This window comes from Alosa pseudoharengus, unplaced genomic scaffold (assembly GCF_046254945.1).
Source record: "Alosa pseudoharengus isolate Yale_2024_CS ecotype anadromous, Long Island Sound unplaced genomic scaffold, YU_APseudo_1.1 YU_APseudo_1.1_scf_9, whole genome shotgun sequence".
In the NCBI taxonomy this organism is placed as follows: Eukaryota; Metazoa; Chordata; class Actinopteri; order Clupeiformes; family Clupeidae; genus Alosa; species Alosa pseudoharengus.
The window spans coordinates 16,393,218-16,418,308 of NW_027468881.1; the positions used below are offsets into that span (position 1 = coordinate 16,393,218).

The 25,091-nt window shown below is 41.1% G+C and overlaps 2 protein-coding genes across 4 annotated transcripts; both read left to right on the forward strand.

Annotated features, from left to right (window-relative positions):
• Positions 1-1,193: 1,193 nt before the first annotated feature.
• On the forward strand, positions 1,194-7,797 carry nkain5 (sodium/potassium transporting ATPase interacting 5). The gene is made up of 6 exons (XM_076276838.1): positions 1,194-1,247; positions 3,215-3,352; positions 4,154-4,234; positions 6,086-6,283; positions 7,395-7,455; positions 7,724-7,797. The coding sequence occupies exons 1-6, from the start codon at positions 1,194-1,196 to the stop codon at positions 7,795-7,797; spliced, it is 606 nt and encodes a 201-aa protein (XP_076132953.1).
• A 6,314-nt stretch (positions 7,798-14,111) lies between these two features.
• Positions 14,112-24,868, forward strand: ythdf1 (YTH N6-methyladenosine RNA binding protein F1). Of its 3 annotated transcripts, none has more exons than XM_076275486.1 (6): positions 14,112-14,485; positions 15,292-15,316; positions 16,258-16,352; positions 18,657-20,288; positions 22,719-22,763; positions 23,182-24,868. In XM_076275486.1, the coding sequence occupies exons 1-6, from the start codon at positions 14,459-14,461 to the stop codon at positions 23,206-23,208; spliced, it is 1,851 nt and encodes a 616-aa protein (XP_076131601.1). In that variant the 5' UTR covers positions 14,112-14,458; the 3' UTR covers positions 23,209-24,868. The 3 variants fall into 3 exon arrangements, with proteins under 3 accessions (XP_076131601.1, XP_076131602.1, XP_076131604.1); XM_076275487.1 differs by having other exon boundaries at positions 16,273-16,352; XM_076275489.1 differs by lacking the exons at positions 14,112-14,485; positions 15,292-15,316 and adding an exon at positions 17,627-17,743 and having other exon boundaries at positions 16,278-16,352.
• The last annotated feature ends 223 nt before the right edge of the window (positions 24,869-25,091 follow it).

Here is a 25,091-nt window from a genome sequence, read left to right on the forward strand (position 1 = left end):
AATATCAAACTTGCATAATGTGTTGAATTTAAGTTAGAAGTAGATTTGTTTAAGTTAGTGTTCGTGCTGGAGAAGTGGCACCTACACAAAAAGTCATTGTTCAGCTATACTCTGGTAATCTCATTTGTTTATTGGACTTCTGAAAATATTAATGAAGTTGAGCCTGATAATAATTGTGTCCCATGTAATACCACTGGGTTTGTGGTGTTAGTTTGTTTGTTTAGTTTTCTCAGTTTTCTGAGTGCAAAAGAGTTCATCTTCAACACTTGGCAGACACTAATGGGTTCTCATTTTTAGTTATAGAGAATAGTAATTTCTGAGACATTAGTATAAATGTGTAATCTTTACAAAGTAAAGCTTCTTGATATATTGGAAATTTCAGACCGAAATGACTGTCAATCCATGTTGTTAATTTCCAAAACATTCTGTTTGAAGAATGGCTTTCATTGTCTTACATCTTGCTTATGTTAGTAATCAAACCATAATCAAGCCATAGTTCTCTGTTTCCAGTTATATCTGCCATGTTTAATTTGATCAAAGTTGTATACCTCCCAAAAACAGTGCAACTGCTGGATAACATTCATGTGTATGAGAAGAAATAGATGGGAGAAGGGGGATTCAGATGTATTGCCTTAATTGCCTAGAACGATAATTGTGACTGTAATAAAAAAGAAAAACATGTATGCAACTATCAAAAGCATGATGTCCAATTATAATCAACAGGCAATATAAACTTTGTTTTTCTATTTGGGGAAGTAGTAGCCTACAATACGCTACAGACTTTGCCACATTTTATCAGTAAGGAATGATAGACATCCAAGGTTGTGGTGTGGATGCATAATATGTGTGCGGTCATCCCTGACAGCCCCTCCTGCTGTTGTCAGTCGCTGGCACAACGGGGTGTGTACGGGCCAGCTCCTCCTCTTCTGCACCTCAAGACGGCTAACATTAGCCTACTTCACTAGTCATTGCATCTGCCCGCCACGCTAGCCCACCCCTTCCCCTCGCTGACATCGTGTTGTGGGGTGTTGTGTTGTTGTGTAGTCTACGCTCGGTGAACCATAGCTGCTTGCAAAAACTCAGAAACACATAGTTTAATTAGTCTGTAATTAAGCATGATCGGATTATTTTATTATTTCTGAAAAAAGGTGCATTTCACATTCATTTCTCGCCGAGCGCTTTTTGAAGAAAGAATGGGTTGCTGTTCCGGACGATGCATGCTGATATTCATTTGCACTCTGCAACTGGTAAGTCTATTCTCAAGATTTGTATCAAACATAGGCCTACATAAAGTGCTGATACCAAGTTAATTGACTACTTATAACACTACAGGGTCTATTTTGCTTTATGGTGCTAAATGAGGTCTATATCATATGAAGTCTTCAATCGTAACAGTGGGTATTTGTTATAATCAACTAATCTGTTGTCTGAAAGGTTGGTGATAAACAAATTCAACTAAATGTGGTTATGCAAACTGATATAGTTTCCAAAGAGACATGATTACACAACTTTGGTCTTCTTTTTTATACTTTAAATCATAAACCAATATGTCTATTATTTCAACTGGTTGCAAATATTTAGTTTTCTCCCATGTTATTAGTTGAATAAATGAGTTTGTGTTGTATTTTAAAATGATTAGTCATTCATATAAAAAACTGAATAAATATACATTCATTCATAAGAGTAAAAAAGTAGCCGAGGTGTACAGTGAGGATGCGTATACTTTTGACATAATCTCCAAATAAATCAAATCTCTTGTTCCCTCTCAATGATTTAAGTGGAAACTACAATGTGATTCCATTTTCTTTGGGAATGTTAAATAAATAACATAGCATCTCATGCATCCAGTCAATTTTCTTCTTGTCAGCATATAGTACTCGGGGAATAACCTGGTGTTTTACTGCAAACATATGTTTACAAATAATTTTTCAAGATATCCTTGTCTCATGATGGGCCCATGCGTATTACACAGGTTGAAGTTTTCTCTATCAAAAGGTTGTACAAACACAGAAGTATACCATGTGTCCCAGAATACACTGGTTTCAATGTCTATTTCACAGATTATTTTTGCTCTGATCTGTATTCCGCTGTGAGTCCAGGGAGAATCTGTTGAACAAGATCCTCTTAAAATGAACCAAAACTCATCTTGATTATGGTGGACAACACAGTACATGGTTGAGCCTTTTCTATTATTTTATTTTGCATTTTTCACTGATGATTTTGTTCGAAATGTGAATCAGTGTCTTTCACTCAAGGCTACCATGATCACAGCCATCTTGCCTTCCATAAGTTCAGAACCCAGTATAGGAAACTGATAAAGTGACGCCTGAATATATTAAATGATAATGGAATATAAGATCCAGTATTGTGAGTCCTCCTCACCTTGACTCCTGACACCATTAGCCAAGAGTTATGATCACAACACTGCCTCTCCAATCACCACCCCACATCAAGGAATACAAAACCAAACCAGAGGGAATGTGTATCTGCCCCACCATTTGGAGCGTAAGAGAAAAGGCCTGTGAATTTTTGATCAGAGGCAAAGCTTCTGACTGTGTGATGCAAAGCAGCCATAGTGTTATGGAGAGAGGGAAAGGGGGGTATAGAGTGGGGGAAGGGGGTGGGCGAGGGTGCCTTTATTCGAGGGGGAGGGGTGGTAACCAGGCAGGGGCTGGGTGACTGATTTTATCACCATGCTGCACAGTGCATCATGAAAGGCAGGCTGAAGGATGTGTCCCCCACCATCCAGCCGTCCCACCCACCCATTCCCACACCCTGTCCCGCCCCCTCTGACTGATTGAGCAGAGACGACCTCACAGGAGAACGCTCATCTCCCCGGTCAGGGAGCTCTCTGACATGCATTGTTCCCCCTTGGGTCCGTTACCTTGGCAACCCGGAGTGAGAACCTTGTATGTGGAAAGAAAAAATAAAAGGCAGAGGTTTTGTTGCCTCTCTCCGGAGGTGGAGTCTCTGTTATCTTTGTCTTCAGGTCAAAGGTGCCACTGTCTGTCATAGCATGTTGATAGTTTTGCGGCCACTGGGGCATTGTCGGCCATAGGAATGTGGTTCGAGCAAATGAATAGTGGTAAATTCATGAGCAGGGCACAGATAAGTTTGTGCTAACATATTCCACCGTCTCTCTCCCTCTCTCTCTCTCTCTCCCTCCCTCTCCCTCTTATTTGATTTATCTCTCTCTCTCTTCTTTCATCTCAAGTTAACAGCACTGGAGAGACAGGTGTTTGATTTCCTGGGTTACCAATGGGCTCCAATCCTGGTGAATTTCTTGCACATTGTTGTTGTCATCCTAGGCCTGTTTGGTACCGTCCAGTACAGACCTCGCTATGTTGTGCTTGTGAGTACCATTTCATCATTCATTTGAACTGATTAATAATATATGCATTGAGATGTCAGACTATGGTGCAGCTAGAAAAACAATTTTAACAAATGTGTTGCAGATTCTCTCTATATATATATAATACCCTGGGCACAAATGTTTGAATGGTTTTCAAAAGACTAATATGATTGACTAGCTAGGGACAGTACAACAATGGTTCCTTCAGTGTTTGGTGAAGATGTATGCAGTTATTCCAAAAAGAAAATGTTGTTCCGTGAGCACAACCATAATACCGTAAAAAGGACTCAGGCTATGATTTGCTATTTCTTATGTCTAATTTATGAAACAGGGTGCATATAGGGGACAGGGCTTTTCTTTTAACAGAGCGTAGAAGAATTTAGTAGTGGCATTTACCATGAGAAATTATTAAATTTTTATATTGCCTGAATCCACTCCTTCAAAATCAGTAGTGAATTGCAACAAGCACATTGCTTTGTGTTCATTTACTTATTAAGTAACCTTCAAATGAGTTCGGAAAAGAATGTGTGGTTTTCAGAATATATACCTGAATGAGAATGTGTTCATGTGTTCTTGAAACCCGTGGAACATTTGTAATCATTTTAATGAGGGTCTGTTAAGTGGACTGACCTCATGTATCCTTACAGTGGGTTAGCTTTTGCATATTTTTTTTTGAGAGGAAATCTTTTACAGAAAGAACATTAGATTCCATCGGAATTACCTCAGAGTCACACAACACCTAACAACCTTGACTTATTCTTCCAATGCCTGCACTCAAATTCTGTTTTGTTCATCCAACAGTACCTAACATGGACTGTGTTTTGGGTCGGCTGGAACATATTTGTGTGTTGCCTCTACCTTGACCTTGGCGGTCTTTCCAAGGTAAGAAAGTGCATCAGTATTTTCCTTCTAGAATTTACAACATATTGTCTATCAATTTTAACAAAAACAAATCATAATTAAAGCTGCAGTTGGCAAGATTGTTTTGATCATATTCATTGAAACCGACACTATGCTCCGACAGAACACCATAAATCAGCCGGTTTTAGAAAAAAAAAACCTGCACTTCTACCTCCACCTAGAGCCTGTTATTTGTTTTGCAAAAATTCACAGCTCCCGGTTCTTCTGGTCCAATCAGAGCAGGGCTGTGTGAGATTTGACTGAATCACAGTCTGGTGCAGTCTGGTGCGCATTGACGAGCACAAACTCGATGAGAGGGTGCTCGGTGGTAGTGGGGGAGGGACATGAGAGTTGTAAACATTCAACATTTTGGCTAAGTCCCCTAAATCTGTCAGACTTGCCAACTGCAGCTTTAAGTAATAAAACAAATGAACCTTTTGCTATTTTTTATCATTTGCTTGCTTTCTCTAATTTTCCTCATGGCTACTTTTCTTTACCCTTTCTTCCCCTGCTTCAGCTTGCCCCCCCCTCTCTACTCTCTCTCTCTCTCTGTCATCTGACCCCCCCCCCCTCCCCACTCCCATGCACCTGTTTCCTAGCCATACCCAACAGCTTAAAAGCCCCACCCACCAAATAGTGAGGTAGCAGCTGGTAGCAAACATCATCTGGTGACCTGATGGGTTTTATGAATGAGCCATTCGCCTGACCTAGATATGGCCTCAAATGTGCTCTGTGTATAAGTAGAGGCTGAGCAGGATATATAAACCAATAACAGTTAATGACTATATCAACGACATTATTATAGAGAAATGGCATGGGGCTAGTCAGTAAGGAAGGCACTGCAAATATTTCATGGCTATAGAAGATAATATTAAGAGAGGCCATTGTTAACCTTTATGTGGCTTGTGACCTGTTGTTTTTTCATGATCATCTTATTGAAATACACTTGACTGACACCTCTGAAATAAATAAGTAGCCACATTTTACCCAAGACTGTAAACAAGGGTCAAGACACCAAATCTAACTTCTAAAAATGAAGTTGTATAAATCGTCTTGTAAGTAAACTACCAGTGCTTTTTCAAATTTCTCAATGTCTCGTTTTAAATGTCAGGGCCCTCAGAAGTCTACCAATGAAGTGTGGAGATACGTTGAGCCTTGTAAATGGTGTAAAACAGTGATTTATTTGCATGACTAGGCCGATGCCCGAGGCACCCCCATTGAAAAAGCTGTTGGTAGCATTGGCTAACTAGCACCCGATTTCGGAGTGCAGGGGACAAGCCGAGATGGGCTATGAGACATACGTTCACACTCGGTATCATGTTTCAACAAACTTTAGGTCAATATCACACCGGAATTCACGTTTAAGACTTAAGCTCTTATGTTATAGTGAAGTTGAGGGGAGTGTATGTCAGGGGTAATAGTAACCGAATCAAGCTCCATACAGGTGTGCAGTTTTACTCTCAACCCCACAGGGTAAAACAAACCACAATCCAGCTGCAAATCAGATATTTAAGCACATGGTGGAGCTGCGGCACAAGCAGCAGCATTGGTACCTCAAGTGTCCACAGGGCCCCGAGTTCAAGTCTGACTCACGGTCATTTCCTCATCCCACCTCTTATCTCTCTCTCCCACTTGCTTCCTGTCACTCTTCATTGTCCTATCCAATAAAGTGCAAAAATACCCCAAAATACTGTATACTTTAAAAAATTATATTTAACATCATGGTTGGCTTACTTTTGCAGTGTTTTTGCACCATGAGTTTGAGATGAATGATGACCATGACAACCATCCCTCCACTCCACTCATTCACTATTACGTACCGTGTCATTTCAGGACAGTAACTACCTCTCTCTGGGAGTGTCCTCTCATTCCTCCTGGTGGAAGGAGAATGCCCCGGGATGTGACGACAGAGACCTTCCCGCCACTAGGTGGCAGAGTCTGGAGAGCCCGGCACTGATCTCATCTCTAGGTTGCATGCTGGAGTATCAGTACATAGAGGTGCTGCACAGTGCCCTGCAACTTTTCATATCTGTAAGTACATGGGGGAATTACAAAGACATACTGGCACACAGACATGGAGATGTTGTACTGTACACTATATTAGCTCCCCACATCTCAGGTGAGGCAGACGGTATAGAGATACATACCATGAGAGGATTTCTTTTAATGTAAAAAAAAAATGTATGAATGTGTAACTCTAAGGAACTGAATATAGTTTTAGGGGTAAGTCAGTGGCTGAAGTAGGTCTTTAAAGGTGCAGTCCGCAATTTCAAGCTGATAAAATTCTTTTTACATTCTGCGAACATCTCATCATGATCAACTAGCTGCCCATCCTATGAGTACACAAAAGATCTCTGTAGGCAGCCTGGGCTCCAAAAACAGGAAACAAACAAAGTGAGGGCAGCCTGTCCCCCCAAACAAAAACTAAAGACTATATGGATTTTCTCTGGGAACACCGAAGGGAGGGGTGAGCTACCTCTCTGGTGTGTTTTGTTTGACCCTTGCTGAAAATATAATGTACGTTGTTTTGGACAAAAGCGTATAGCAAAAGCAAAAGCGTAGGAAATGTAAATGTTAACATAAACAAAAACATAAACAAACGCGATGTCATGCACCTTTTACCAAAATACAGGTGTGCTCTGGACTGTTGAAGATTAGAAAAGATAATTATATTTGAAGGCTTCAGAAATGTCTGATAACTTCAGAACATACAGTATGCAAATTTAGAGCCACATTAAGGCATGCACACAAATGTTCACACATACACTTCAACGTAAGTCCTAATACATGAAATAGATACACACATAGACACAGACACATGCCTTTAGGTAGGGCAGCTTGTATCCCGAAAGCACTCCAATAAATGCACAGCATAGGAGCGGTATGTACAGTGCATTCATAATTCTAATCACACAGTGCATAGACGTGGTTTAGGTGTGTATTCATGTCAATATGTGTTCTATTTGAAGGCGAATACACCTGTATGTCTTGTATATATGAGACTCAGCAGTTTCCATGGTGATGCTACATTACTTTTGGTCTACCGGTATGTGTGTGTGTGTGTGTGTGTGCGTGTGTGTGTGTGTGTGTGTGTGTGTGTGTGTGTGTGTGTGTGTGTGTGTGTGTGTGTGTGTGTGTGCAGCTTCTGGGATTTGTATACGCCTGCTACGTGATCAGTGTCTTCAATGAAGAGGAGGACACCTGTAAGTGACCTTCTCTTCGTTTACTCGCTCCCTCATTCCCTCTCCAACATCTCCCTGTCCTTTGGATTTCTGTTCTTTCTATCTGTTTTTCCCAAATAGTCACTTCACATGCTTGCCTCTGTCTCCCTTCTTTGTAAAACACTTTGATACATAATACATGAGGCTGAAGATTTATCATTTCACTTCCTTAACATCCCCCTTTTGTCAGCCATATTGCCTTTTTGTTTCATCGGTTTTGTATTTCCCTGCATTTGCTTTTGGCTTTCAGTTGATTTCATTGGTGGATTTGATCAGTTCCCTGTCTTGCATGGCAATGAGAAAGCATCCCATCTCTTTTTTTAATACTCACGTTTGTGTAAGTACTGTACTTCGACTGTCCATCCACACACAACTTGGTCTAACATTTAAATCTAATTGTCTTTTGATGTTCCACATTTATTTTTTTTATCTTTCTTTTAGATCTCTACAAATGAGGCATCAGTCAGCCCTTCGAGAAAAACACTGACAGGACAGACTGATTAAAAGGGATTACAGTGAGAAAAAAAACACATTGCTCAGCATATAAGTAACTTTAAGGCAGACGAGACGACATATGGAGATCATCACTCGCTCCTTTCTCCACATACATTCACCCGGTTAATAAAATAGGGATGTGGATGCCAGCAGTCTAGGCAGGGTAAAAATGTTGCATTGGACTGTGAGTTTAAGTTCAACCGGCGCTCAAGCGTTTACAATTGCCCAAAACTGAGCCACAAAATACACGCAGATGCAACAAAAAATGCCCCGAAGGCAGACTTTAAAGTTTTACGCTGCATGTTCCGAGTTATCTCTGATGATGGCAGAGGCAGAATACAAGGAAGGATGCCCCTCTCAGCTCCTGATTTACTATGGGCATTTTCACATTAAGCCATTTTACAGCTCCACTCCCATATCTGGCTCCCGAGGCTTAGCCTCTTGGCCTCTCAATGGGAGCGTGAGTCATACACTGAAAGATGACAAAGAGCTATAGCTAGAGCCTCTGGTCCCAGGTCACTTGGAAGAGAACTCTGCCAGACGCTTCTGTCGAGGTGGGATTCCCAATGCTAGATTCAGTAAGTAGGCCAGCTACTTAAATGCCATGTATCTTTTGATAATTAATGAACACAACATTTTGGTACGAGTGTGTCATGTACATGTTTCTGTATGTGTGTGTGTGTGCGTGTGTGTGTGTGTGTGTGCGTGTGTGTGTGTGTGTGTGTTGTCTATAATAGTGACTTCTGTGTGGGTGACACATTAGAGCACACATAGTATATGTTGTAAATAGCACCATGTGAATGATCACTTGTGAAAGTGGCGTATGGTATAGTGAACCCTATGGTGTGTTCAACACTGCCACCTAGTGACAGCTTGTGAAAATATTTTGTATGATAGTGCTGTGCCAAAGGGCAAATTACCACATTTTACATTTCCCAACAAACATACTGGCTCCAAAGAGATCAGAAATGACTGTGTTTAGTCTTTACCAGGAAGTGAGGGCTTATGGAATAATCTATTCCATACAATGGAATAACATATGTGTGTATCCTGTAAGAATTGAGGTAAAAGTAAATTGCTGATTCCTCCAGTCTATGATCCAGTCACACTCATCTATCACCATCTGAAGAATGGTGTAATGGAGTTCTTTCACATACAAATTCATCATCCCATATGCCAAGAGAGGGTTATTAGTGTCCTTGAAATATGTGTACTGATTGTATGTAATCCACACTGTTCTTGTAAAGTGATGATGAAAACCTACTGTGATATTCATGTTTTGTGTTTAAAAGGAAAATGCAAATAAACCAAATGTTGATGTCACGAGTGCCTCTTTTAATATGGGCATGGGGACACCACGTTCAAAATACTCAAACACTTGATATGGTAGCTTTCATGGTAATGTGTATTTGATGTATTATTATCAACAGACATGATGCTGCTGCCGTTGCAAAGCTACAGGCAGCATTTTTTAAAACACTCATACAACTGTGCACATGGGGTTGTCAACGTATTGGTACAACGCTCTTTCTGTGCTAGGATGTATGATCTACCATATTTTTTATAAAGCCGTATCTACAGTCCTCATATACAGGTGCTGGTCATATAATTAGAATATTATCAAAAAGTTGATGTCAGTAATTCCATTCAAAAAGTGAAACTTGTATATTATATTCATTCATTACACAGAGACTGATATATTTCAAATGTTTATTTCTTTTTATTTTTATAGTAACTGACAACTAATGAAAATCCCAAATTCAGTATCTCAAAAAATTTGAATATTGTGAAAAGGTTCAATATTGACACCTGGTGCCCCACTCTAATTAGCTAATTAACTCAAAACACCTGCAGAGGCCATTAAATGGTCTCTCAGTCTAGTTCTGTAGGCTACACAATCATGGGGAAGACTGCTGACTTGACAGTTGTCCAAAAGATGACCATTGGAACCTTGCACAAGGAGGGCAAGACACAAAAGGTCATTGCTAAAGAGGTTGGCTCACAGCGCTCTGTGTCCAAGCACATTAATAGAGAGGCCAAGGGAAGGAAAAGATGTGGTAGAAAAAAGTGTACAAGCAATAGGGATAACCGCACCCTGGAGAGGATTGTGAAACAAAACCGATTCAAAAATGTGGGGGAGATTCACAAAGAGTGGACTGCAGCTGGAGTCAGTGCTTCAAGAACCACCACGCACAGACGTATGCAAGATAGGTTTTAGCTGTCGCATTCCTTGTGTCAAGCCACTCTTGAACAAGAGACAGCGTCAGAAGCGTCTCGCCTGGGCTAAAGACAAAAAGGACTGGACTGCTACGGAGTGGTCCAAAGTTATGTTCTCTGATGAAAGTAAAATTATTTTGCATTTCCTTTGGAAATCAAGGTCCCAGAGTCTGAAGGAAGAGAGGAGAATCCACGTTGCTTGAAGTCCAGTGTAAAGTTTCCAGTCAGTGATGGTTTGGGGTGCCATGTCATCTGCTGGTGTTGGTCCACTGTGTTTTCTGAGGTCCAAGGTCAACGCAACCGTCTACCAGGAAGTTTTAGCTTTTATGCTTCCTGCTGCTGACCAACTTTATGGAGATGATTTCATTTTCCAACAGGACTTGGCACCTGCACACAGTGCCAAAGCTACCACTACCTTGTTTAAGGACCATGGTATCCCTGTTCTTAGTTGGCAAGCAAACTCACTTACCTTAACCCCATGGTATTGTAAAGAGGAAGATGCGATACGCTAGACCCAACAATGCAGAAGAGCTGAAGGCCACTATCAGAGCAACCTGGGCTCTCATAACACCTGAGCAGTGCCACAGACTGATCGACTCCATGCCACGCCACATTGCTGCAGTAATTCAGGCACAAGGACCCCCAACTAAGTATTGAGTGCTGTACATGCTCATACTTTTCAGTTGGGCAACATTTCTAAAAAAAACTTTTTTTGTATTGGTCTTAAGTAATATTTTAATTTTCTGAGATACTGAATTTGGGAATTTCATTAGTTGTCAGTTATAATCATCAAAATTAAAAGAAATAAACATTTGAAATACCTCAGTCTGTGTGTAATGAATGAATATAATATACAAGTTTAACATTTTGTATGGAATCATTGACATACATTAACTTTTTGATGATATTCTAATTATATGACCAGCACCTGTATGTTTAAAACACTGAGAAATGCTCCACTTTGCAATTTCTTATTCCCTAACTGTATTATTAAAACAGCCCACCAATGGAGTAATCTGTCAGCACTGTGAAGTGAAGCAAATTTAAGGTGAGCTTGTAAAAGATCCTGCACAATTTCAGTCTGAATATATTTGTGGCTGTGAAATTCAACTGATTGAAAGTGACTGTGCTTAGAAAAAATCCAAGTACAAAAAGGTATTTAATGTTGGTAGCAATATTAACATAATGGTAAAATATGTTCTTCTGCTGAAATGTATTAAAGTAACACCTCTTCAACTTAAATGCATATGATATGGATAATGGTAATGAGAAAATGATCCAAACAGGACACACAATATCCTTTAAGACAAATAATAATAGCATCACAGTGTTGAGTGAGCATTGACCAAAACCTAAAACAGACATTGTCCTTGAATGTTTCCACCCTGTGAGACAGGTATAGCCTGGGTGCCATTCTGAACTTAGTCCCGCCCACAACATTTGAGTTCGGGAAGTTCGGTCTGGCATTGCTCCATAGACCTCTGAAGTTCGCCTACAAAAAAGCTGCCATCTTTGACATCCGGTATCTGGCGATTTTTTCTATGGGAAAATAACATGGGGATTTTGAATAATCGCACCTGTTAAAGTCTCGTGGGGATGAAAAAGTCTGAAATGCAGACGTTTTCCTGAACACACTTTTGTCCTCTGCCTTCGAGTGGATACTGTGATCTCCGGTAAGTGAAGGCGGCACACTTAGATGTTTGCTACTCCAGAGCTAACTTGCAATGCAATTTGCCATAGGTAGTTAGCTTCAATTAACAACCGGATCTCCTTATATGGGCAAAGATGGCCGTTTTGGATCTTTTTTGTAGGCGAACTTCAGAGGTCTATTGTGGTGGAAGTATGCTCGCCCTATATCGGGCGGACCAATCAAATCAGGCTTTACGATGATGGACAGGTGAGCAACAGCGCCTGGTCTATCACGTCATCTGAGCACGCTTAGATTAGGCTGTTTGAAACAAAAACGCTGGGGCTAGAAGGATACATGGCTTTTAAGACCCCATACGGAAAATTCATATTATTTAATGAGGTTGTCACTGAAAACTATTATTATTTATATGAAAACTTTGGCCAAAATTGAGATGTGGGAAAACTCGTTGTTTCACTTTCATCAAGGGAAAACAGCGCTGTTGCATTGCGACATGTTCCCTCGTTCGTTTGAAATCTCTGATTGACCACCTGTTCGAGGGATTTGCGACAGCCTTTCCCAGCTGTTTAACATGTTTGTAGCATATTACTGTCAGGGTTCCTACACATTTTCCATTTCAAAATTCCATACTTTTTCCATACTCAAATATTCAAACTTCTCGGTAGATTTTTCTGACCATATTCTAGACATTGTCAATGGAGCGTTCTATTAGCATTTGAAGAGCTGTATAATAATGTTTATTATTAACTTGTTAGCCCTCAGAAAACACTTGCCCATTGCTGGATACTTTAATTGGGGAAGTGCTGTGTTGGAAGGTGCACTCACATTTTTAGTTCTCTGTAGATACAGCATAGCCTACACACATGTACTGTATGTTGGAGACTGCACTGCTGGCAGAGGCCTCACCGTAATCAGTATTATTTGTTTGCAATAAAAGTTTATCAGATAATGCAGACTCCATGTCTTTGTAACTTTTACAAAATCAAAAAAGTCTACCAGTGTTTTAGCAGAAAATAGCAGAGCTACGCAAACATACCAGTGCACAATAGGGCATGTGCATAGAACAGGGGTTTTGGTACCGGTAAGCTACACAGTACTCAGTTCCTACTCAGTAGGAATAGTTCATTATGACCTGAGTGAAGTGATTAAGCTTAGTACTGTAGATGCAATAGTCTGGAAACACAAATATTTCCCCATACCCTTGTTTCTTTTTGCCATACTTATCCAGACCTGGAAATTACTCAAATCAAATTCCATACTTTTCCAGGTTTTCCATACTGCGTAGGAACCCTGCACTGTTCAACAGAATTATTTTTAAAAACGGAGGGGATATAGGAGAAGAAGGATGGTTCATGTGTTTTCTTCCTACACCTTACGGTAAGCTATTTTGTTGCTCTGATTGGTTAGGTCTATCCAATTGAGTGCAGAGGCACCCCCCCTGTATCGGTTGAAACACGCCCCATAATTACGTCCCAATGGAGCAGTATCAGACTCATATTCTGACTAGAATTGAGTATGACTACGTCAGGCTGTCAGGTAACCATGCGGGAATAACTTGCCATAGATTATGAAAAGGCCTAGAGTTTTACTAAAGAGGAAGCATTTGATGCTTTAGCAGCCTTGTTGTAATAAAGGAGAGTGTTCATTGTCTGAAAATCACATCACCTGACCTGACTTACTTGTTTAGGAGGGAATGGTGATAGATTTGGAGACGCGCACAGATGCCTAGATCTAAACACACATTTACAGAGAGCGAGAGAGAGAAGTAGCCAATAGAAAGACAGCAAGGATGGCAGTAATCATAAAAAATATTCTGTGGATATCTCCAATATTTTTCCAACCATCACTGACGACCTTACCATATGCCTCTCTCAGCCTATTTTTAAGAGCAACTTAGGCCTATGTGAAGTAGGTTAGGTTATGGGCAAAGAGAAACAGTCTTTTTGATGTTTTTATAAATATACATACATGATATGTGGATATAATTAACAGTCAGTTATATTATCTGTATGTGCAAACTTTTTAGGCCTCTCTGGTGATCTCTCAGAACACCAGGACTAGCATCAGAATTCTGTTTCACTCAACCTACTTTGCATGATAATTCAAACACATGCAACCTTGTGTTTTAAAGTATGGTGGCTCAATCAACATACTGAGAGACTCCACAACGTGTGCTCACAATTTTGTAACTTTGATACTATCTTTCTTACACTGAGCATGGTCAACCCACCGGTACTGCTGACGTCAATCTTCAGTGAACAGACCCGGATGAAGCTGCCATTGGGGGGAAGTGAACTGGGCTGCACAATAACTGGGGGTTTGTTGGAGTAGGAAAAAAACAGTAAAAAGAAGACCTTAAGGGATATAAATGGTTTATATCTTTAAACGGAACACTTGAAAGTACCACCTCACCTTCAAGCTGGAATTTAGAAAAGACCAGAGGACTGGATTAGCTGAATATTGCAGTGGAACTTGTGTTGGGGATTCGTGCAGTAAAAAAACACAGCTAGCTAGCTAGCTTGCTACTGTACTGGGATCTGAAGGAAACACGGATTTTTCGGAAGACATTGACAAGCTATCTAGTTTCAAGGTTTCATACGAATCCGGATTGTTTCTTGATGAATTATGTCTACCACCAGCATTGACCCTCAGGTAAGTTTGAAAGGATTTGCCGGAAGATTTCTGTAGAGCACAGAAGGCCTCTAGAAGGAGCAGGGAATGTGCGTCCAATCCTTGCTGCCTGTGCGGAGATGTAGATTCTAACGTTAACATTAACTTAGCAAGCTATTGCCACCTAGCTCAGGAGTTAGCTTAATAGCCGCTTTCCGTGGAGCATATTTCGATGCCTATGGCGTGTCCAACCAGAATTATTACTGTAGAGTGCACCACATGAACATTATTTCCACTATTACAACCATTCACGCTCAAAGAACCAGTTAGATGGCATATAAGGTCCCCTGTAGAACAGTTACATTATTAATATTTTCGTTGAAGATGCATGGTTCGGTTTAAGTTCACGTTAGCTTAATAGCTAGCGACGCACTATTGGCTCTTGCAAGCCTTAACCAAAGGGCATGATTAGCTAACCAGATAACGCTGTATAGTTAGCAATGTCGTTAATTTAGCACAGTTTGCATTTTATTAGTGTCACAATTTTTGATGAAGGAATGTCAGGTATCTAGTTAGTTTGCTAACTGTCTCACGAATCTAGAGCAAAACTAAGGTTAGCCAGCGACAACATTTGCTAGGTTACGTTAGCTTAATTGATGTACGTAGAATACATTGATTGCTAAAAACGATATCTATTAATTTGTCGAACCTATTACGCATAACGTCAACCTGTGCTTTTTGTGTAACGTTATTGTATATTGGTTAAAGAATCTAGCTGATATATAAGCAATCACGTCTCCCTCTTTCTTTTTCCATCTGCTTTTGCGGTCTTCATCAACGGAACGCAGACATCAAAGGGACAAGATGCTAAAGGTAAGATCTAAGAATTTGCATAATTAACGCAAATGTCACAGCTCCTATTTGTGTTCGTAAGGTCATTTTAACAACATTACACTTTCAACATGTCTATTGTGGTTGTCTTATATGTATGGTGGTGTGGATTGACAACGAGCGCACACTGTATTTGGTGCATCTGAAAGAGGCAGAAGGATATAACGTAGGGTCTTTTAGCAAATCATCATGCCCGATCTCCCAACGATTACCCTTCGATATGATTTGTTTTTCACACAAAGTTAGTTAGTTGCCATTTAATACCAGAAGCACCACTCAATCAGTTCATTTCGAATGTCCTCAACAACATGGGTAACTGTAGCCTTTAGGCTGACAATGTTTTTCATGTCAGAGGCTGATGGGAAAATGCAACTTAAGTATTAATAACTTTATGGTGGTGCTGCCTGTGAAAGATGGGATTTTAAATTACTGGCACACATTACAGAAGGCACAATTCAAGACAACTTGTCAGTACAGTACTTTTGACGGCTACACACAAACCCTTATTTTCACCTGCCATTTAATAGGACCCCAGCAGACAGTCAGGCCTGCATTTGTGACTCAAAGCAGTGAGGTGAAGTGTGTGTGTGTCACATTTTTCTTTATAAACGACCTCTGAATCACATCCTCTTAAGTCTATGTAGGGTACAGGTAGTATGAAGTTATGACAGGGACCCAGAAATTGCTCAAAGATATTTTATGCAATCCACAAAGATTCTGTTATAAATGTAGGAAGGGTGATATGTCTGTAAGGGTTTGTGAGAAATCTGCAGATGGTGTGAGTGAGGACTTTTAATGTAAATGCTTAGTGTGTGTGTGTGTGTGTGTGTGTGTGACAGTGAGTGAGTGAGTGGAACAGTTGGACTGTGTCTGTATATGTGGGTGTTTGATGTGTTGATTGATAAATAACTCCTATCACTCAGTTTTTCCTGTTTCAGTGCAAAATGGCTCGCTCCATCAGAAGGAAACTGTTCATGACAACGACTTTGAACCATACCTCACTAGCCAGTCCAATCAGGTAAGATATTTTGTTTTCCCCCCTCCAAAACATTTTGTCCTTCTTATAAGATGTTGTAGAAAAACTGTATAATGCTATTTCAGTTTGAGGAGATATACTAGGATATTATTTCAAATATCCATTGTGATGAATCTATAGCCCATTTCAGTTTTGACAATATTGTGTTTTTTGCCTGCCTGTTTCCTAGTCAGTCATGATCAGAGCTGTTTATTGATGTATGATGTATGATAATTGAAGATCAGTTTTGAAACCAACCGCCCCTCAATGTTTAATGCATTGATAGAGGCAGCTTATTCTGAGATGGATTTTTCCCCAAGACAGATAGAAACAAAAATCTCCATTAAGCAGCGTTCTCCAGCTCATTAGCAAAGCTATTGCTCAAATGATGCTAAGCAAGTTATTCATTAGCAAGTGTAACGAAAAAATGGCAGGAACGAATGGAGATTTATTTCTAATATCATGACCCAATGGACTCCACACCCAGCTATCACACGCTCTAAACAGAAATCACTGACAGTAGGCTTGATAGCATTATTTTGCTAAATGACAATCATTCTCTAAATGTAGCAAAGCTGGGCATGGATGGATGATTGATATTTAGGGAACGTGGGAGTCGTAAATGTCACCAGTCTGGAGATATGGAAGACGGTTTTACTACCCAGCAGAGGCCAGACGCCTGCTGGAGGAGAAACAAGTGGCCTCTTTGAATTTATGCAAAACTTGTGGATAATTTTCTTTCAGAGGAAAGAAATACCTTGAAGTAAAATCATCAGATATTTCAAGGAACGGCGATATGTTTGTGAGGACACAATCATTAATTGACTGCGAGTGTGTGCCACTATTTTGGTCTTGCTGGCTGGTTGTCTGCTGTCCAGTTGTGTAGTGGATGTAGTGGTTTGATTAGGTTGTGTTGATTGATGAGTGATAATGATGGCCTAGTTGCCACCATAAAATGATCTGTGCTGTCTTCCATTTGCTCAGAGCATACAAGGACTAGTGAACATTAATGTGGACATTTTATTAGTTATACATCTCTCCCTAAAGAAACCACTGGAGATATGATGATTAGGAGGAGGGGCACCAGACCTGATTTCAGTTCAAAGAACCAGCACAAAGCCAAGAAACAGCCTGCACATCACATCAGTACATATGGAAGTCATATTTTGACGGATGCCATTCTGACAAGCTTTTTGTTTTTTAGCAAGTGGGTTAACGTTGACCTGATATTTCAGACAAATCTTTCTAATGTGGACATAACCCTCATAACCTTCAAGGCTATAAAGTTATGGTGATATAATCGCTGAGGGATGCATTGCTTGGCGGCGCATGGATTAACAGGAGTCACATCACAAGGTTAACCTCCCGCATCTGTTGGCACATGGTGCGCAAGAGTAAGTCAGGGGCAATACACTTCGGACCACACTGTTTGTCTTCTCTATTCATGCCCTGTGACATTTATTTACCTTTGATGCGTAATGGTATATCGACTGTTACACTTCAGTGAATCTATTCAGGACCCTAGTAGATAGTATTGGCTTGGAGTAATCTCTTTATAATCTTTCCTTTTAAGTACATTGATGCATTCACCTGCACCCTTAGTTATTAGATGACAAGAGCATGGCACGGCATTAGACAGAATGTGCTTTTGGATATAAACATGACAGAAAGATGCCTTAGGGGTGTTAGTCACTCTTTATTTGTTGTGTGTACACAGAACGCTTAACTGACTTGACTGTATATTTGGGTATGTCATGTTGTTTATAGTGAGTTTAATGCTTTATTGTTTATCAGTTTGCTGGCCAAAGTTCTTAAAGGAGAAGGAATCCTGATAACCATACAATTAGTGACCTGTTAGTGGCCCTGTGTGCCCCATTGTTTCCCTGCTGCCAGCATAACAGTCCATCAGGGCTGCAACTAAAGATTATTTTCATAGTCAATCAACCCATGGACTATTTTCTCGATTAATGGATTAGGTGTTTGGTCGATAAAATGTCAGAAAACGGTCCAAAAATGTCAATCAGTGTTTCCCAAAGTCCAAGATTATGTCCTCAAGTGCCTTATCTGCATTATAGACTAAATATATTTAGGAGTGAGTAAAGCTGAAAGTATTCAAGTTTAAGAAGGTGCAATCGGGACATTTTCAGGTATCTTCTTAACAAATGACACAAACCGATAAACTCATTACCAGAATAGTTGGCAATTTAATTTAATACCTGACAACTAATTGATTAATTGTTGCATCCCTAGTCCATGCATAGTTTCTGACGATTAACACAATGTTGAAATTTTGTTTTCATTTCTCAGAACAACAGCTATCAATCCATGACCGACCCCTACCTGTCCAGCTACTATGCACCCTCCATCGGTTTCCCCTACCCTTTGAGTGAGGCCCCGTGGTCAACTGGTGGGGATCCCCCGATCCCTTATCTTGCCCCCTATGCCCCCCTCAGCAATGGCGACCACCACTTCATGCACGACACTGTTTTTGGACAGCCGGGGGGTCTGGGCAGCAGCATCTACCCCCACCGCTTTAACTTTTTCCCTGAGAACCCTGCCTTCTCGGCCTGGGGCACTAGTGGCTCCCAGGGGCAGCAGACTCAGAGCTCTGCATACGGGGGCAGTTACAGCTACCCCCCCAGCTCTCTGGGTGGCACCCTGGTGCCGGACGGGCAGACGGGGTTCCACAGCGAAACATTGAACAAGGCCCCGGGCATGAACAGCCTGGAGCAGGGCATGGTGGGATTGAAGATCGGCGGCGACGTCACGGGCGGTGGCTCGGGTGTCAAGACGGTCGGCTCGGTGATCGGTGGCGGGGCTGTGGCCGCCACCGGCAACGGGGGCACCCCCATCGGCATGCCGCCGCCCAAGCCCACCTCCTGGGCAGCCATCGCCAGCAAGCCGGCCAAGCCGCAGCAGCTGAAGGTGAAGGCCAAGCCCGGCATGCCCATGGCCGGAGGTGCCCTCCCACCGCCGCCCATCAGGCACAACATGGACATCGGGACTTGGGACAACAAGGGGCCCGTGACCAAAGTGGCCTCCCCCTTGCCCCCCCACCACCAACACCAGCAGCAGCAGCAGCTCCACTCCCACGGTCACTTGCCCCCCCATCACAGCATGCCCCCGCCCCCCCAGCAGCCCATGCCCTCCAACCAGTCGCTCGCCCAGCAGATGGCGCTGCAGGGTCCACCCCCGCCCCAGCCCTACCAGAACCACAACCCCATCCCGCCGCCGCAGACCCGCTGGGTCGCCCCGCGCAACCGTAACCCTGGCTACAGCGGTGGAAGCATGGACAGCAGTGGCTCATCTAGCGGGGGCGGCGGTGTGGGGAACGGTGGCGGCGGCGGACCCCCCGGCTCAGGACCCGGCATAGAGTCGCACCCGGTGTTGGAGAAGCTGCGCGCCGCCCACAGCTACAACCCCAAGGACTTCGACTGGAACCTGAAGACCGGCCGCGTGTTCATTATCAAGAGCTACTCGGAGGACGACATCCACCGCTCCATCAAGTACTCCATCTGGTGCAGCACGGAGCACGGCAACAAGCGGCTGGACGCGGCCTTCCGCGCCGTCAACGGCAAGGGCCCCGTCTACCTGCTCTTTAGCGTCAACGGCAGCGGGCACTTCTGTGGCGTGGCCGAGATGCGCTCGCCCGTGGACTACGGCACGAGCGCGGGCGTCTGGGCCCAGGACAAGTGGAAGGGCAAGTTCGACGTGGACTGGCTGTTCGTGAAGGACGTGCCCAACAGCCAGCTCCGGCACATCCGGCTGGAGAACAACGACAACAAGCCGGTGACCAACTCGCGCGACACGCAGGAGGTGCCCCTGGAGAAGGCCAAGCAGGTGCTCAAGATCATCGCCACCTACAAACACACCACCTCCATCTTTGACGACTTCTCACACTACGAGAAGAGGCAGGAGGAGGAGGAGGTGGTCAAAAAGGTAATTTCAGCTCATAATGGGGGCACAAAGAGAGTTGTTACACACACACACACACACACAGACACACAGACAGGAGTTAATAATTATGCAGCTACCGAATGACAATCCAGCTCCTTCATATATATAACTATATAACATAATGATATGCACACGTTCAGTCTCCGATAACCCCAGTGCACACAAGTATAGTCTTGTCATTTACGAGGGAGTTTCCTGTTCTTAAATGGAGAATCTGAGATTGTCGTTTGACCACAGGAGGATGTAACGTTTCTGTTATTGTGGAAAAACTGAAAAGAATCCTTTTTAATGCCTATGTTAAGTTCAGACTGTCTTTGCAGATGTAATGGTATGCATCTATACATGCTAAATGCTAAATCATAAAGGATTATTTACAGCACATTCAGAAATGTCTGGACCAATATTCCAAATTAGGTCTCTTCCAGGAAAAGATCTAGCCCTTCTAGAATTCTCTTCTCCACCAGATCATGGAGTTATCTGCTCTCTGGTTCTAGGCTAAATATTATAACAGGGAATGACCCTACTATAATAATAATAATAATAATAATAATAATGTCTGAATTGAATATTTTTTATTAAGTTCAAAAATGTAATAAGAAAAATGGTGCCTGATGTCCCACTTTACAAAAAAGAGACATATAGTTTTGTTGTTTTTTTGGAGTCACATAAACTATTTAAATATGTCTCAAGGGGTATTTCACAAAGGCAGAATTAAGACATCCAAGATAACTGATAAAGCGAGGTTTGACATAGCGTTATCTGGTCATCCTAGCTCAACTCGTTTCACTAATGCCAATCCGGGATGAGTAGGAGCGACTATGTCAAGCCAGGTGTAAGTAATTCAGCAAAGATGCACATAGTATTATATACCTTAATATTATAGTTGAAAATATCTTTGAAAACGTGCCCCTCCACTTCCAATCAACTACAGTAGGCTATTCATCAAATGTCTATCAACAAAAGAAGCAAACAACGAGTACCTAGGCCTATGTTAATAATTATAAGGCTATCACAATTAAAATAATAACCATATGGTAGTAGGCAGACAATCTGTTTTGTTTTGCGAGCAAATAAATTTAGCAAATAGTATATAAATGAAATAAAGCTCCTTAAAAATTAGCACAGAGGTCTGATTTGAATGACCGCTAGTTGAGCCAATAAGACATAATTACCATTAGAATTAACTTAGCTTGGCTGTTAGCCTGGTCGGGACCAGGCTAGGTGCAGAGAATAAATCCCCATGGTAACTTATGTGCCATCTCTTTTGTGAAACCAAGTCAAGGCTAAATTCATCCAGGATAACCAAAAAATCCCAGCTTAATCGCTTATCTAGGTTTTGTGAAATACCCCTCAGGCTGCCTATTCAGGCTGCAGATGGAGGAATCTTATCAGTACCTGTTTTAACTCATTCAGTTTAATTGTGTATGATGGAGGACATAGGATATGCTACAGGCTTGGGCTACACAATATCTGCTTTCAATTTTGTTTTGTTTTATTTTTTGTATGTATTGTTGTGTTTGGAATGCATAGACTACATTATTTCATTAAATAATAGCTACTGTATGCTAGACTATTATGTGTGACACTCCAATGTTCAGTGACACTTTTGACAGTTTTGACTTTTGACATTTTGAAGTTCAATGTTTATTCTTTTTATCTATAATGGTTATTGAGGAAAGATTTTCCTATTTGGTGTCTAAGTTTGTAAATACTGAATTGGCTGGCTAACTACTGTCATATACACCTAGAAGCTGAAATAACAGACAGACATGGACTGTGGTTATTCATTTGAATGTAATCTCCCTAAATGTGGTGTAGACTTGTCAGTACAGGTATCTGTGTACTGAACAAATAAGTAGAGTGAAGTCCCATGGAACATCTTTCCTCATATTTTGGGTGCACTGTCTCTTTTATGCTTGTGTATTGTGTATATAGCTTATTTATGATTAACACACTACTGTTGGGCTGCTGTGCATGAGGCTAACTGTAGATGATATTTATGACCTATGTCCTATCATTTGGATGCTGATTGTGATCCTTGAAGCTTATGGCCTTGATAAATGTAACTAATATGAGAGTACAGACCTTATTAATGTGCATCAAATGGGTATTTTTGACCACAGTAACTGGCCCAGTCAGGAACCATTGCCACGCGTAGCTCTAATTAATTTTCCATCAACCTTTCCAATTACTTCATTATTGTGTCTGTTAATTATGATCTGAAAAACACTGCTACTGTAACCTTACTTTTTGCTGCACCAATGGCAAACTGGGTAAAAAAAACAGTTATAGTTGTTTAATACCTGCAGTGCCCTACTTTTTTGTGCTGTAGAAAAGGCTCAAAGTATGTATGTGGTGGTGTAGTACATGCGCCCTATCAAATTAATAACCTTGTTTGTCTTTTTATGACAGACCTATGAGCCTGCTCCCATTCAGAATCGCTCCCGACTGGATCAGGTATGCTATCAACATCAGAAATATTAAACATTGTGCCTGTGGAGTTGATTGTGAGAGTGATGTGTTGACTTATATGTGCATGTATATATATATATATATTTAACACTGCAATGAATAATGGAATACATCTCCATCCTCAGTTTATGAGCATAGCATCCAAATGTAGTGATTGTTGCAAACTAGGCTGATCTTGGTGTTTTCTTTGGCCTTAACATCTTGGGCAATTTGCTGTACCTTCTGTTCTGAGAGTCCTTAGAATGCTATTCTCACCCTAGGTCATAATTTTTGGTGATTTAACTTAAAGTGAACTGTGACCTTTTTGTGTTGGAGTGATGACTGCTGACTGTGCTGCTTACCTCGACAACCCAGTATGGCTCTAATCATGTTGTCTCCTTTCGTTTCCTTTATTTGTTTTCAGGAACGCCAAAATCGAAGTAAACAATAGAAGACTGCACCCCATAGCTTGATCAACGGTTGTTTTAGGACTGACATTTTGAAATTGGAATTTAAGAGGACATGAAAGAAGAAATTATAAAAACAAACAACATTATTGAAAAAAAAAACAATCTTTTTGTTTTTCTATTTAATTCTGGTGACTTCGGCCAGCATCGAACTTAAGCCTCTTTCTCCTGACCCCCCCCACCTCACCCACCCATCCAACCAACCACCTCCCCTGTCATAGGCCGTGTCAGGGGGGGGGCAACGTCAGCCATCGCCTATCAAATTACTTTATCTTTTTTTTTCTCTCTTTTTCTATCATTCAGTATGATTTTCATCCGACCCTTCTGCTCATCCTTAATGTTGACCAATATCTGCACGTTGTCTTTTTGTTCTGTCAGCACATTGCTCATGAAAGTCAGTGAGTGCAATTCAGCGATTGTCAAGCCTATGACGTGTGAGTGTTTTGGTCATGTAAATGCTTTTGTGTCGTAGTCTGTGGAGGGGTGAACGTTTGGGTGACAAGTGATTGAGCCCAGCAGGGGTTTGACCACAATTGTACTTGGCCAGTTTTATTTTGTACAGTCAAAAAAGAAGACATGTTATGTGATACCTTTTTGTTGTCCATTCGGATGAATATGAGATGTGTTGATTAAAGCAAGGCCAGAAAGTTATCGTGCAACCCAGAGAGAAGGGACAAAGAGCGATGTGACATTAAGGTATTGATGTAAAAGAAAATCTATATTTTTTTGAATTATGTAACACTTGGCTTATTACTTTTGGTGACAAACAGAAATGTCATGTCAGTGTCACAGTACTTTTTCATTTGTTTTTTTTTGTTTCCTGCTTGGAGCCTTAACATTTTCAAGCTAGTGTGTATGGTCAACACAGTGAAATCTAATATCAAGTACCTCAAATGAAACAGCACCAAGTTATCAGGGAAAAGAGGTCATCCTGCGCACCCTTACCAAGGGAAGTCACCTTCATCTCTCCTGATTGGTTGGAAGGAGGAATCGTGCCGCTGAAGTTAAGGTTATTAGCCCCATGATAAGATTGTCACATTTGCCTAATCTCTTTTGTTTTTTGTTTTGTTTTTGAAGCCGAATTGTAACTTTTTACTGTTCCACCTGTACCCATCAGAGGTCGCTGTTTCTTTGTGTGAGTCAATTTGGGGAAAATGTAGCATTCACTGCTTTGAAATCAAGTTTAGACCTATCACTTACAGTATTTTTTTCCCCTCTGTTAACAGAAATCAGTTATTTCTTTGCTTTCTTCCCCTCATCATCAGTATAATGCTAAGCTTTAACGTAGGAACATATAATAACGAAGAACGCCTCAAACGTGTAACCTGAAAATTAATGTTACTGAATTACCGTTAAAAGTAAGAAAAAAAGATTATATGGTTTCTGTGCGTGATTTTTTAGGACCTGCTTGCTGTTTTGTGTGTGCGTGTTTGTGTGTGAAAGAGAGGGTGTGTATTGTGTGAGGGAATCAGATTTATATAATCATATAACAAATGATTCATGAGAATATATGAAATACTAAAAAATTATGAAGCAAAGTTTAAAGTCACCCCTGAAATGAATATGCATTGTATCGAAGGTCACTATCTATCACGTTCTTAGATTTGATCATGGTCATTATTAAAATAATACTCTATGTTGTAACTGGTGTAAGGGTCACTGTTTTATGTTTTTATTTTTCTGTTTTGAGCTGTCTGTCGGTTTGTTTTAATTATTCTTTATTGCAATGGTTATGGGCTTTCAGTACACAAATTAAATGGAAAACCAAGTATTTAATTTAATCTACCATTCACACACTATAAACAGAGCTCGTGTCGTTTGAGTTTCTGCCTTAAGCTCATTGGGCTGATTGTACTGGACTGCAAAC

What these genes read in the sequence shown, in the direction of transcription:
- nkain5 (XM_076276838.1), top strand. Translation starts at nt 1,194, where the DNA reads ATGGGTTGCTGTTCCGGACGATGCATGCTGATATTCATTTGCACTCTG. An exon ending in CCCTGCAACTTTTCATATCT is followed by an intron (nt 6,284 to 7,394) that starts GTAAGTACATGG and finishes GTGTGTGTGCAG; the next exon opens with CTTCTGGGATTTGTATACGC. An exon ending in CAATGAAGAGGAGGACACCT is followed by an intron (nt 7,456 to 7,723) that starts GTAAGTGACCTT and finishes TTTGGCTTTCAG; the next exon opens with TTGATTTCATTGGTGGATTT.
- ythdf1 (XM_076275486.1), top strand. Translation starts at nt 14,459, where the DNA reads ATGTCTACCACCAGCATTGACCCTCAG. An exon ending in CCACCAGCATTGACCCTCAG is followed by an intron (nt 14,486 to 15,291) that starts GTAAGTTTGAAA and finishes AACGGAACGCAG; the next exon opens with ACATCAAAGGGACAAGATGC. An exon ending in ATCGCTCCCGACTGGATCAG is followed by an intron (nt 22,764 to 23,181) that starts GTATGCTATCAA and finishes ATTTGTTTTCAG; the next exon opens with GAACGCCAAAATCGAAGTAA.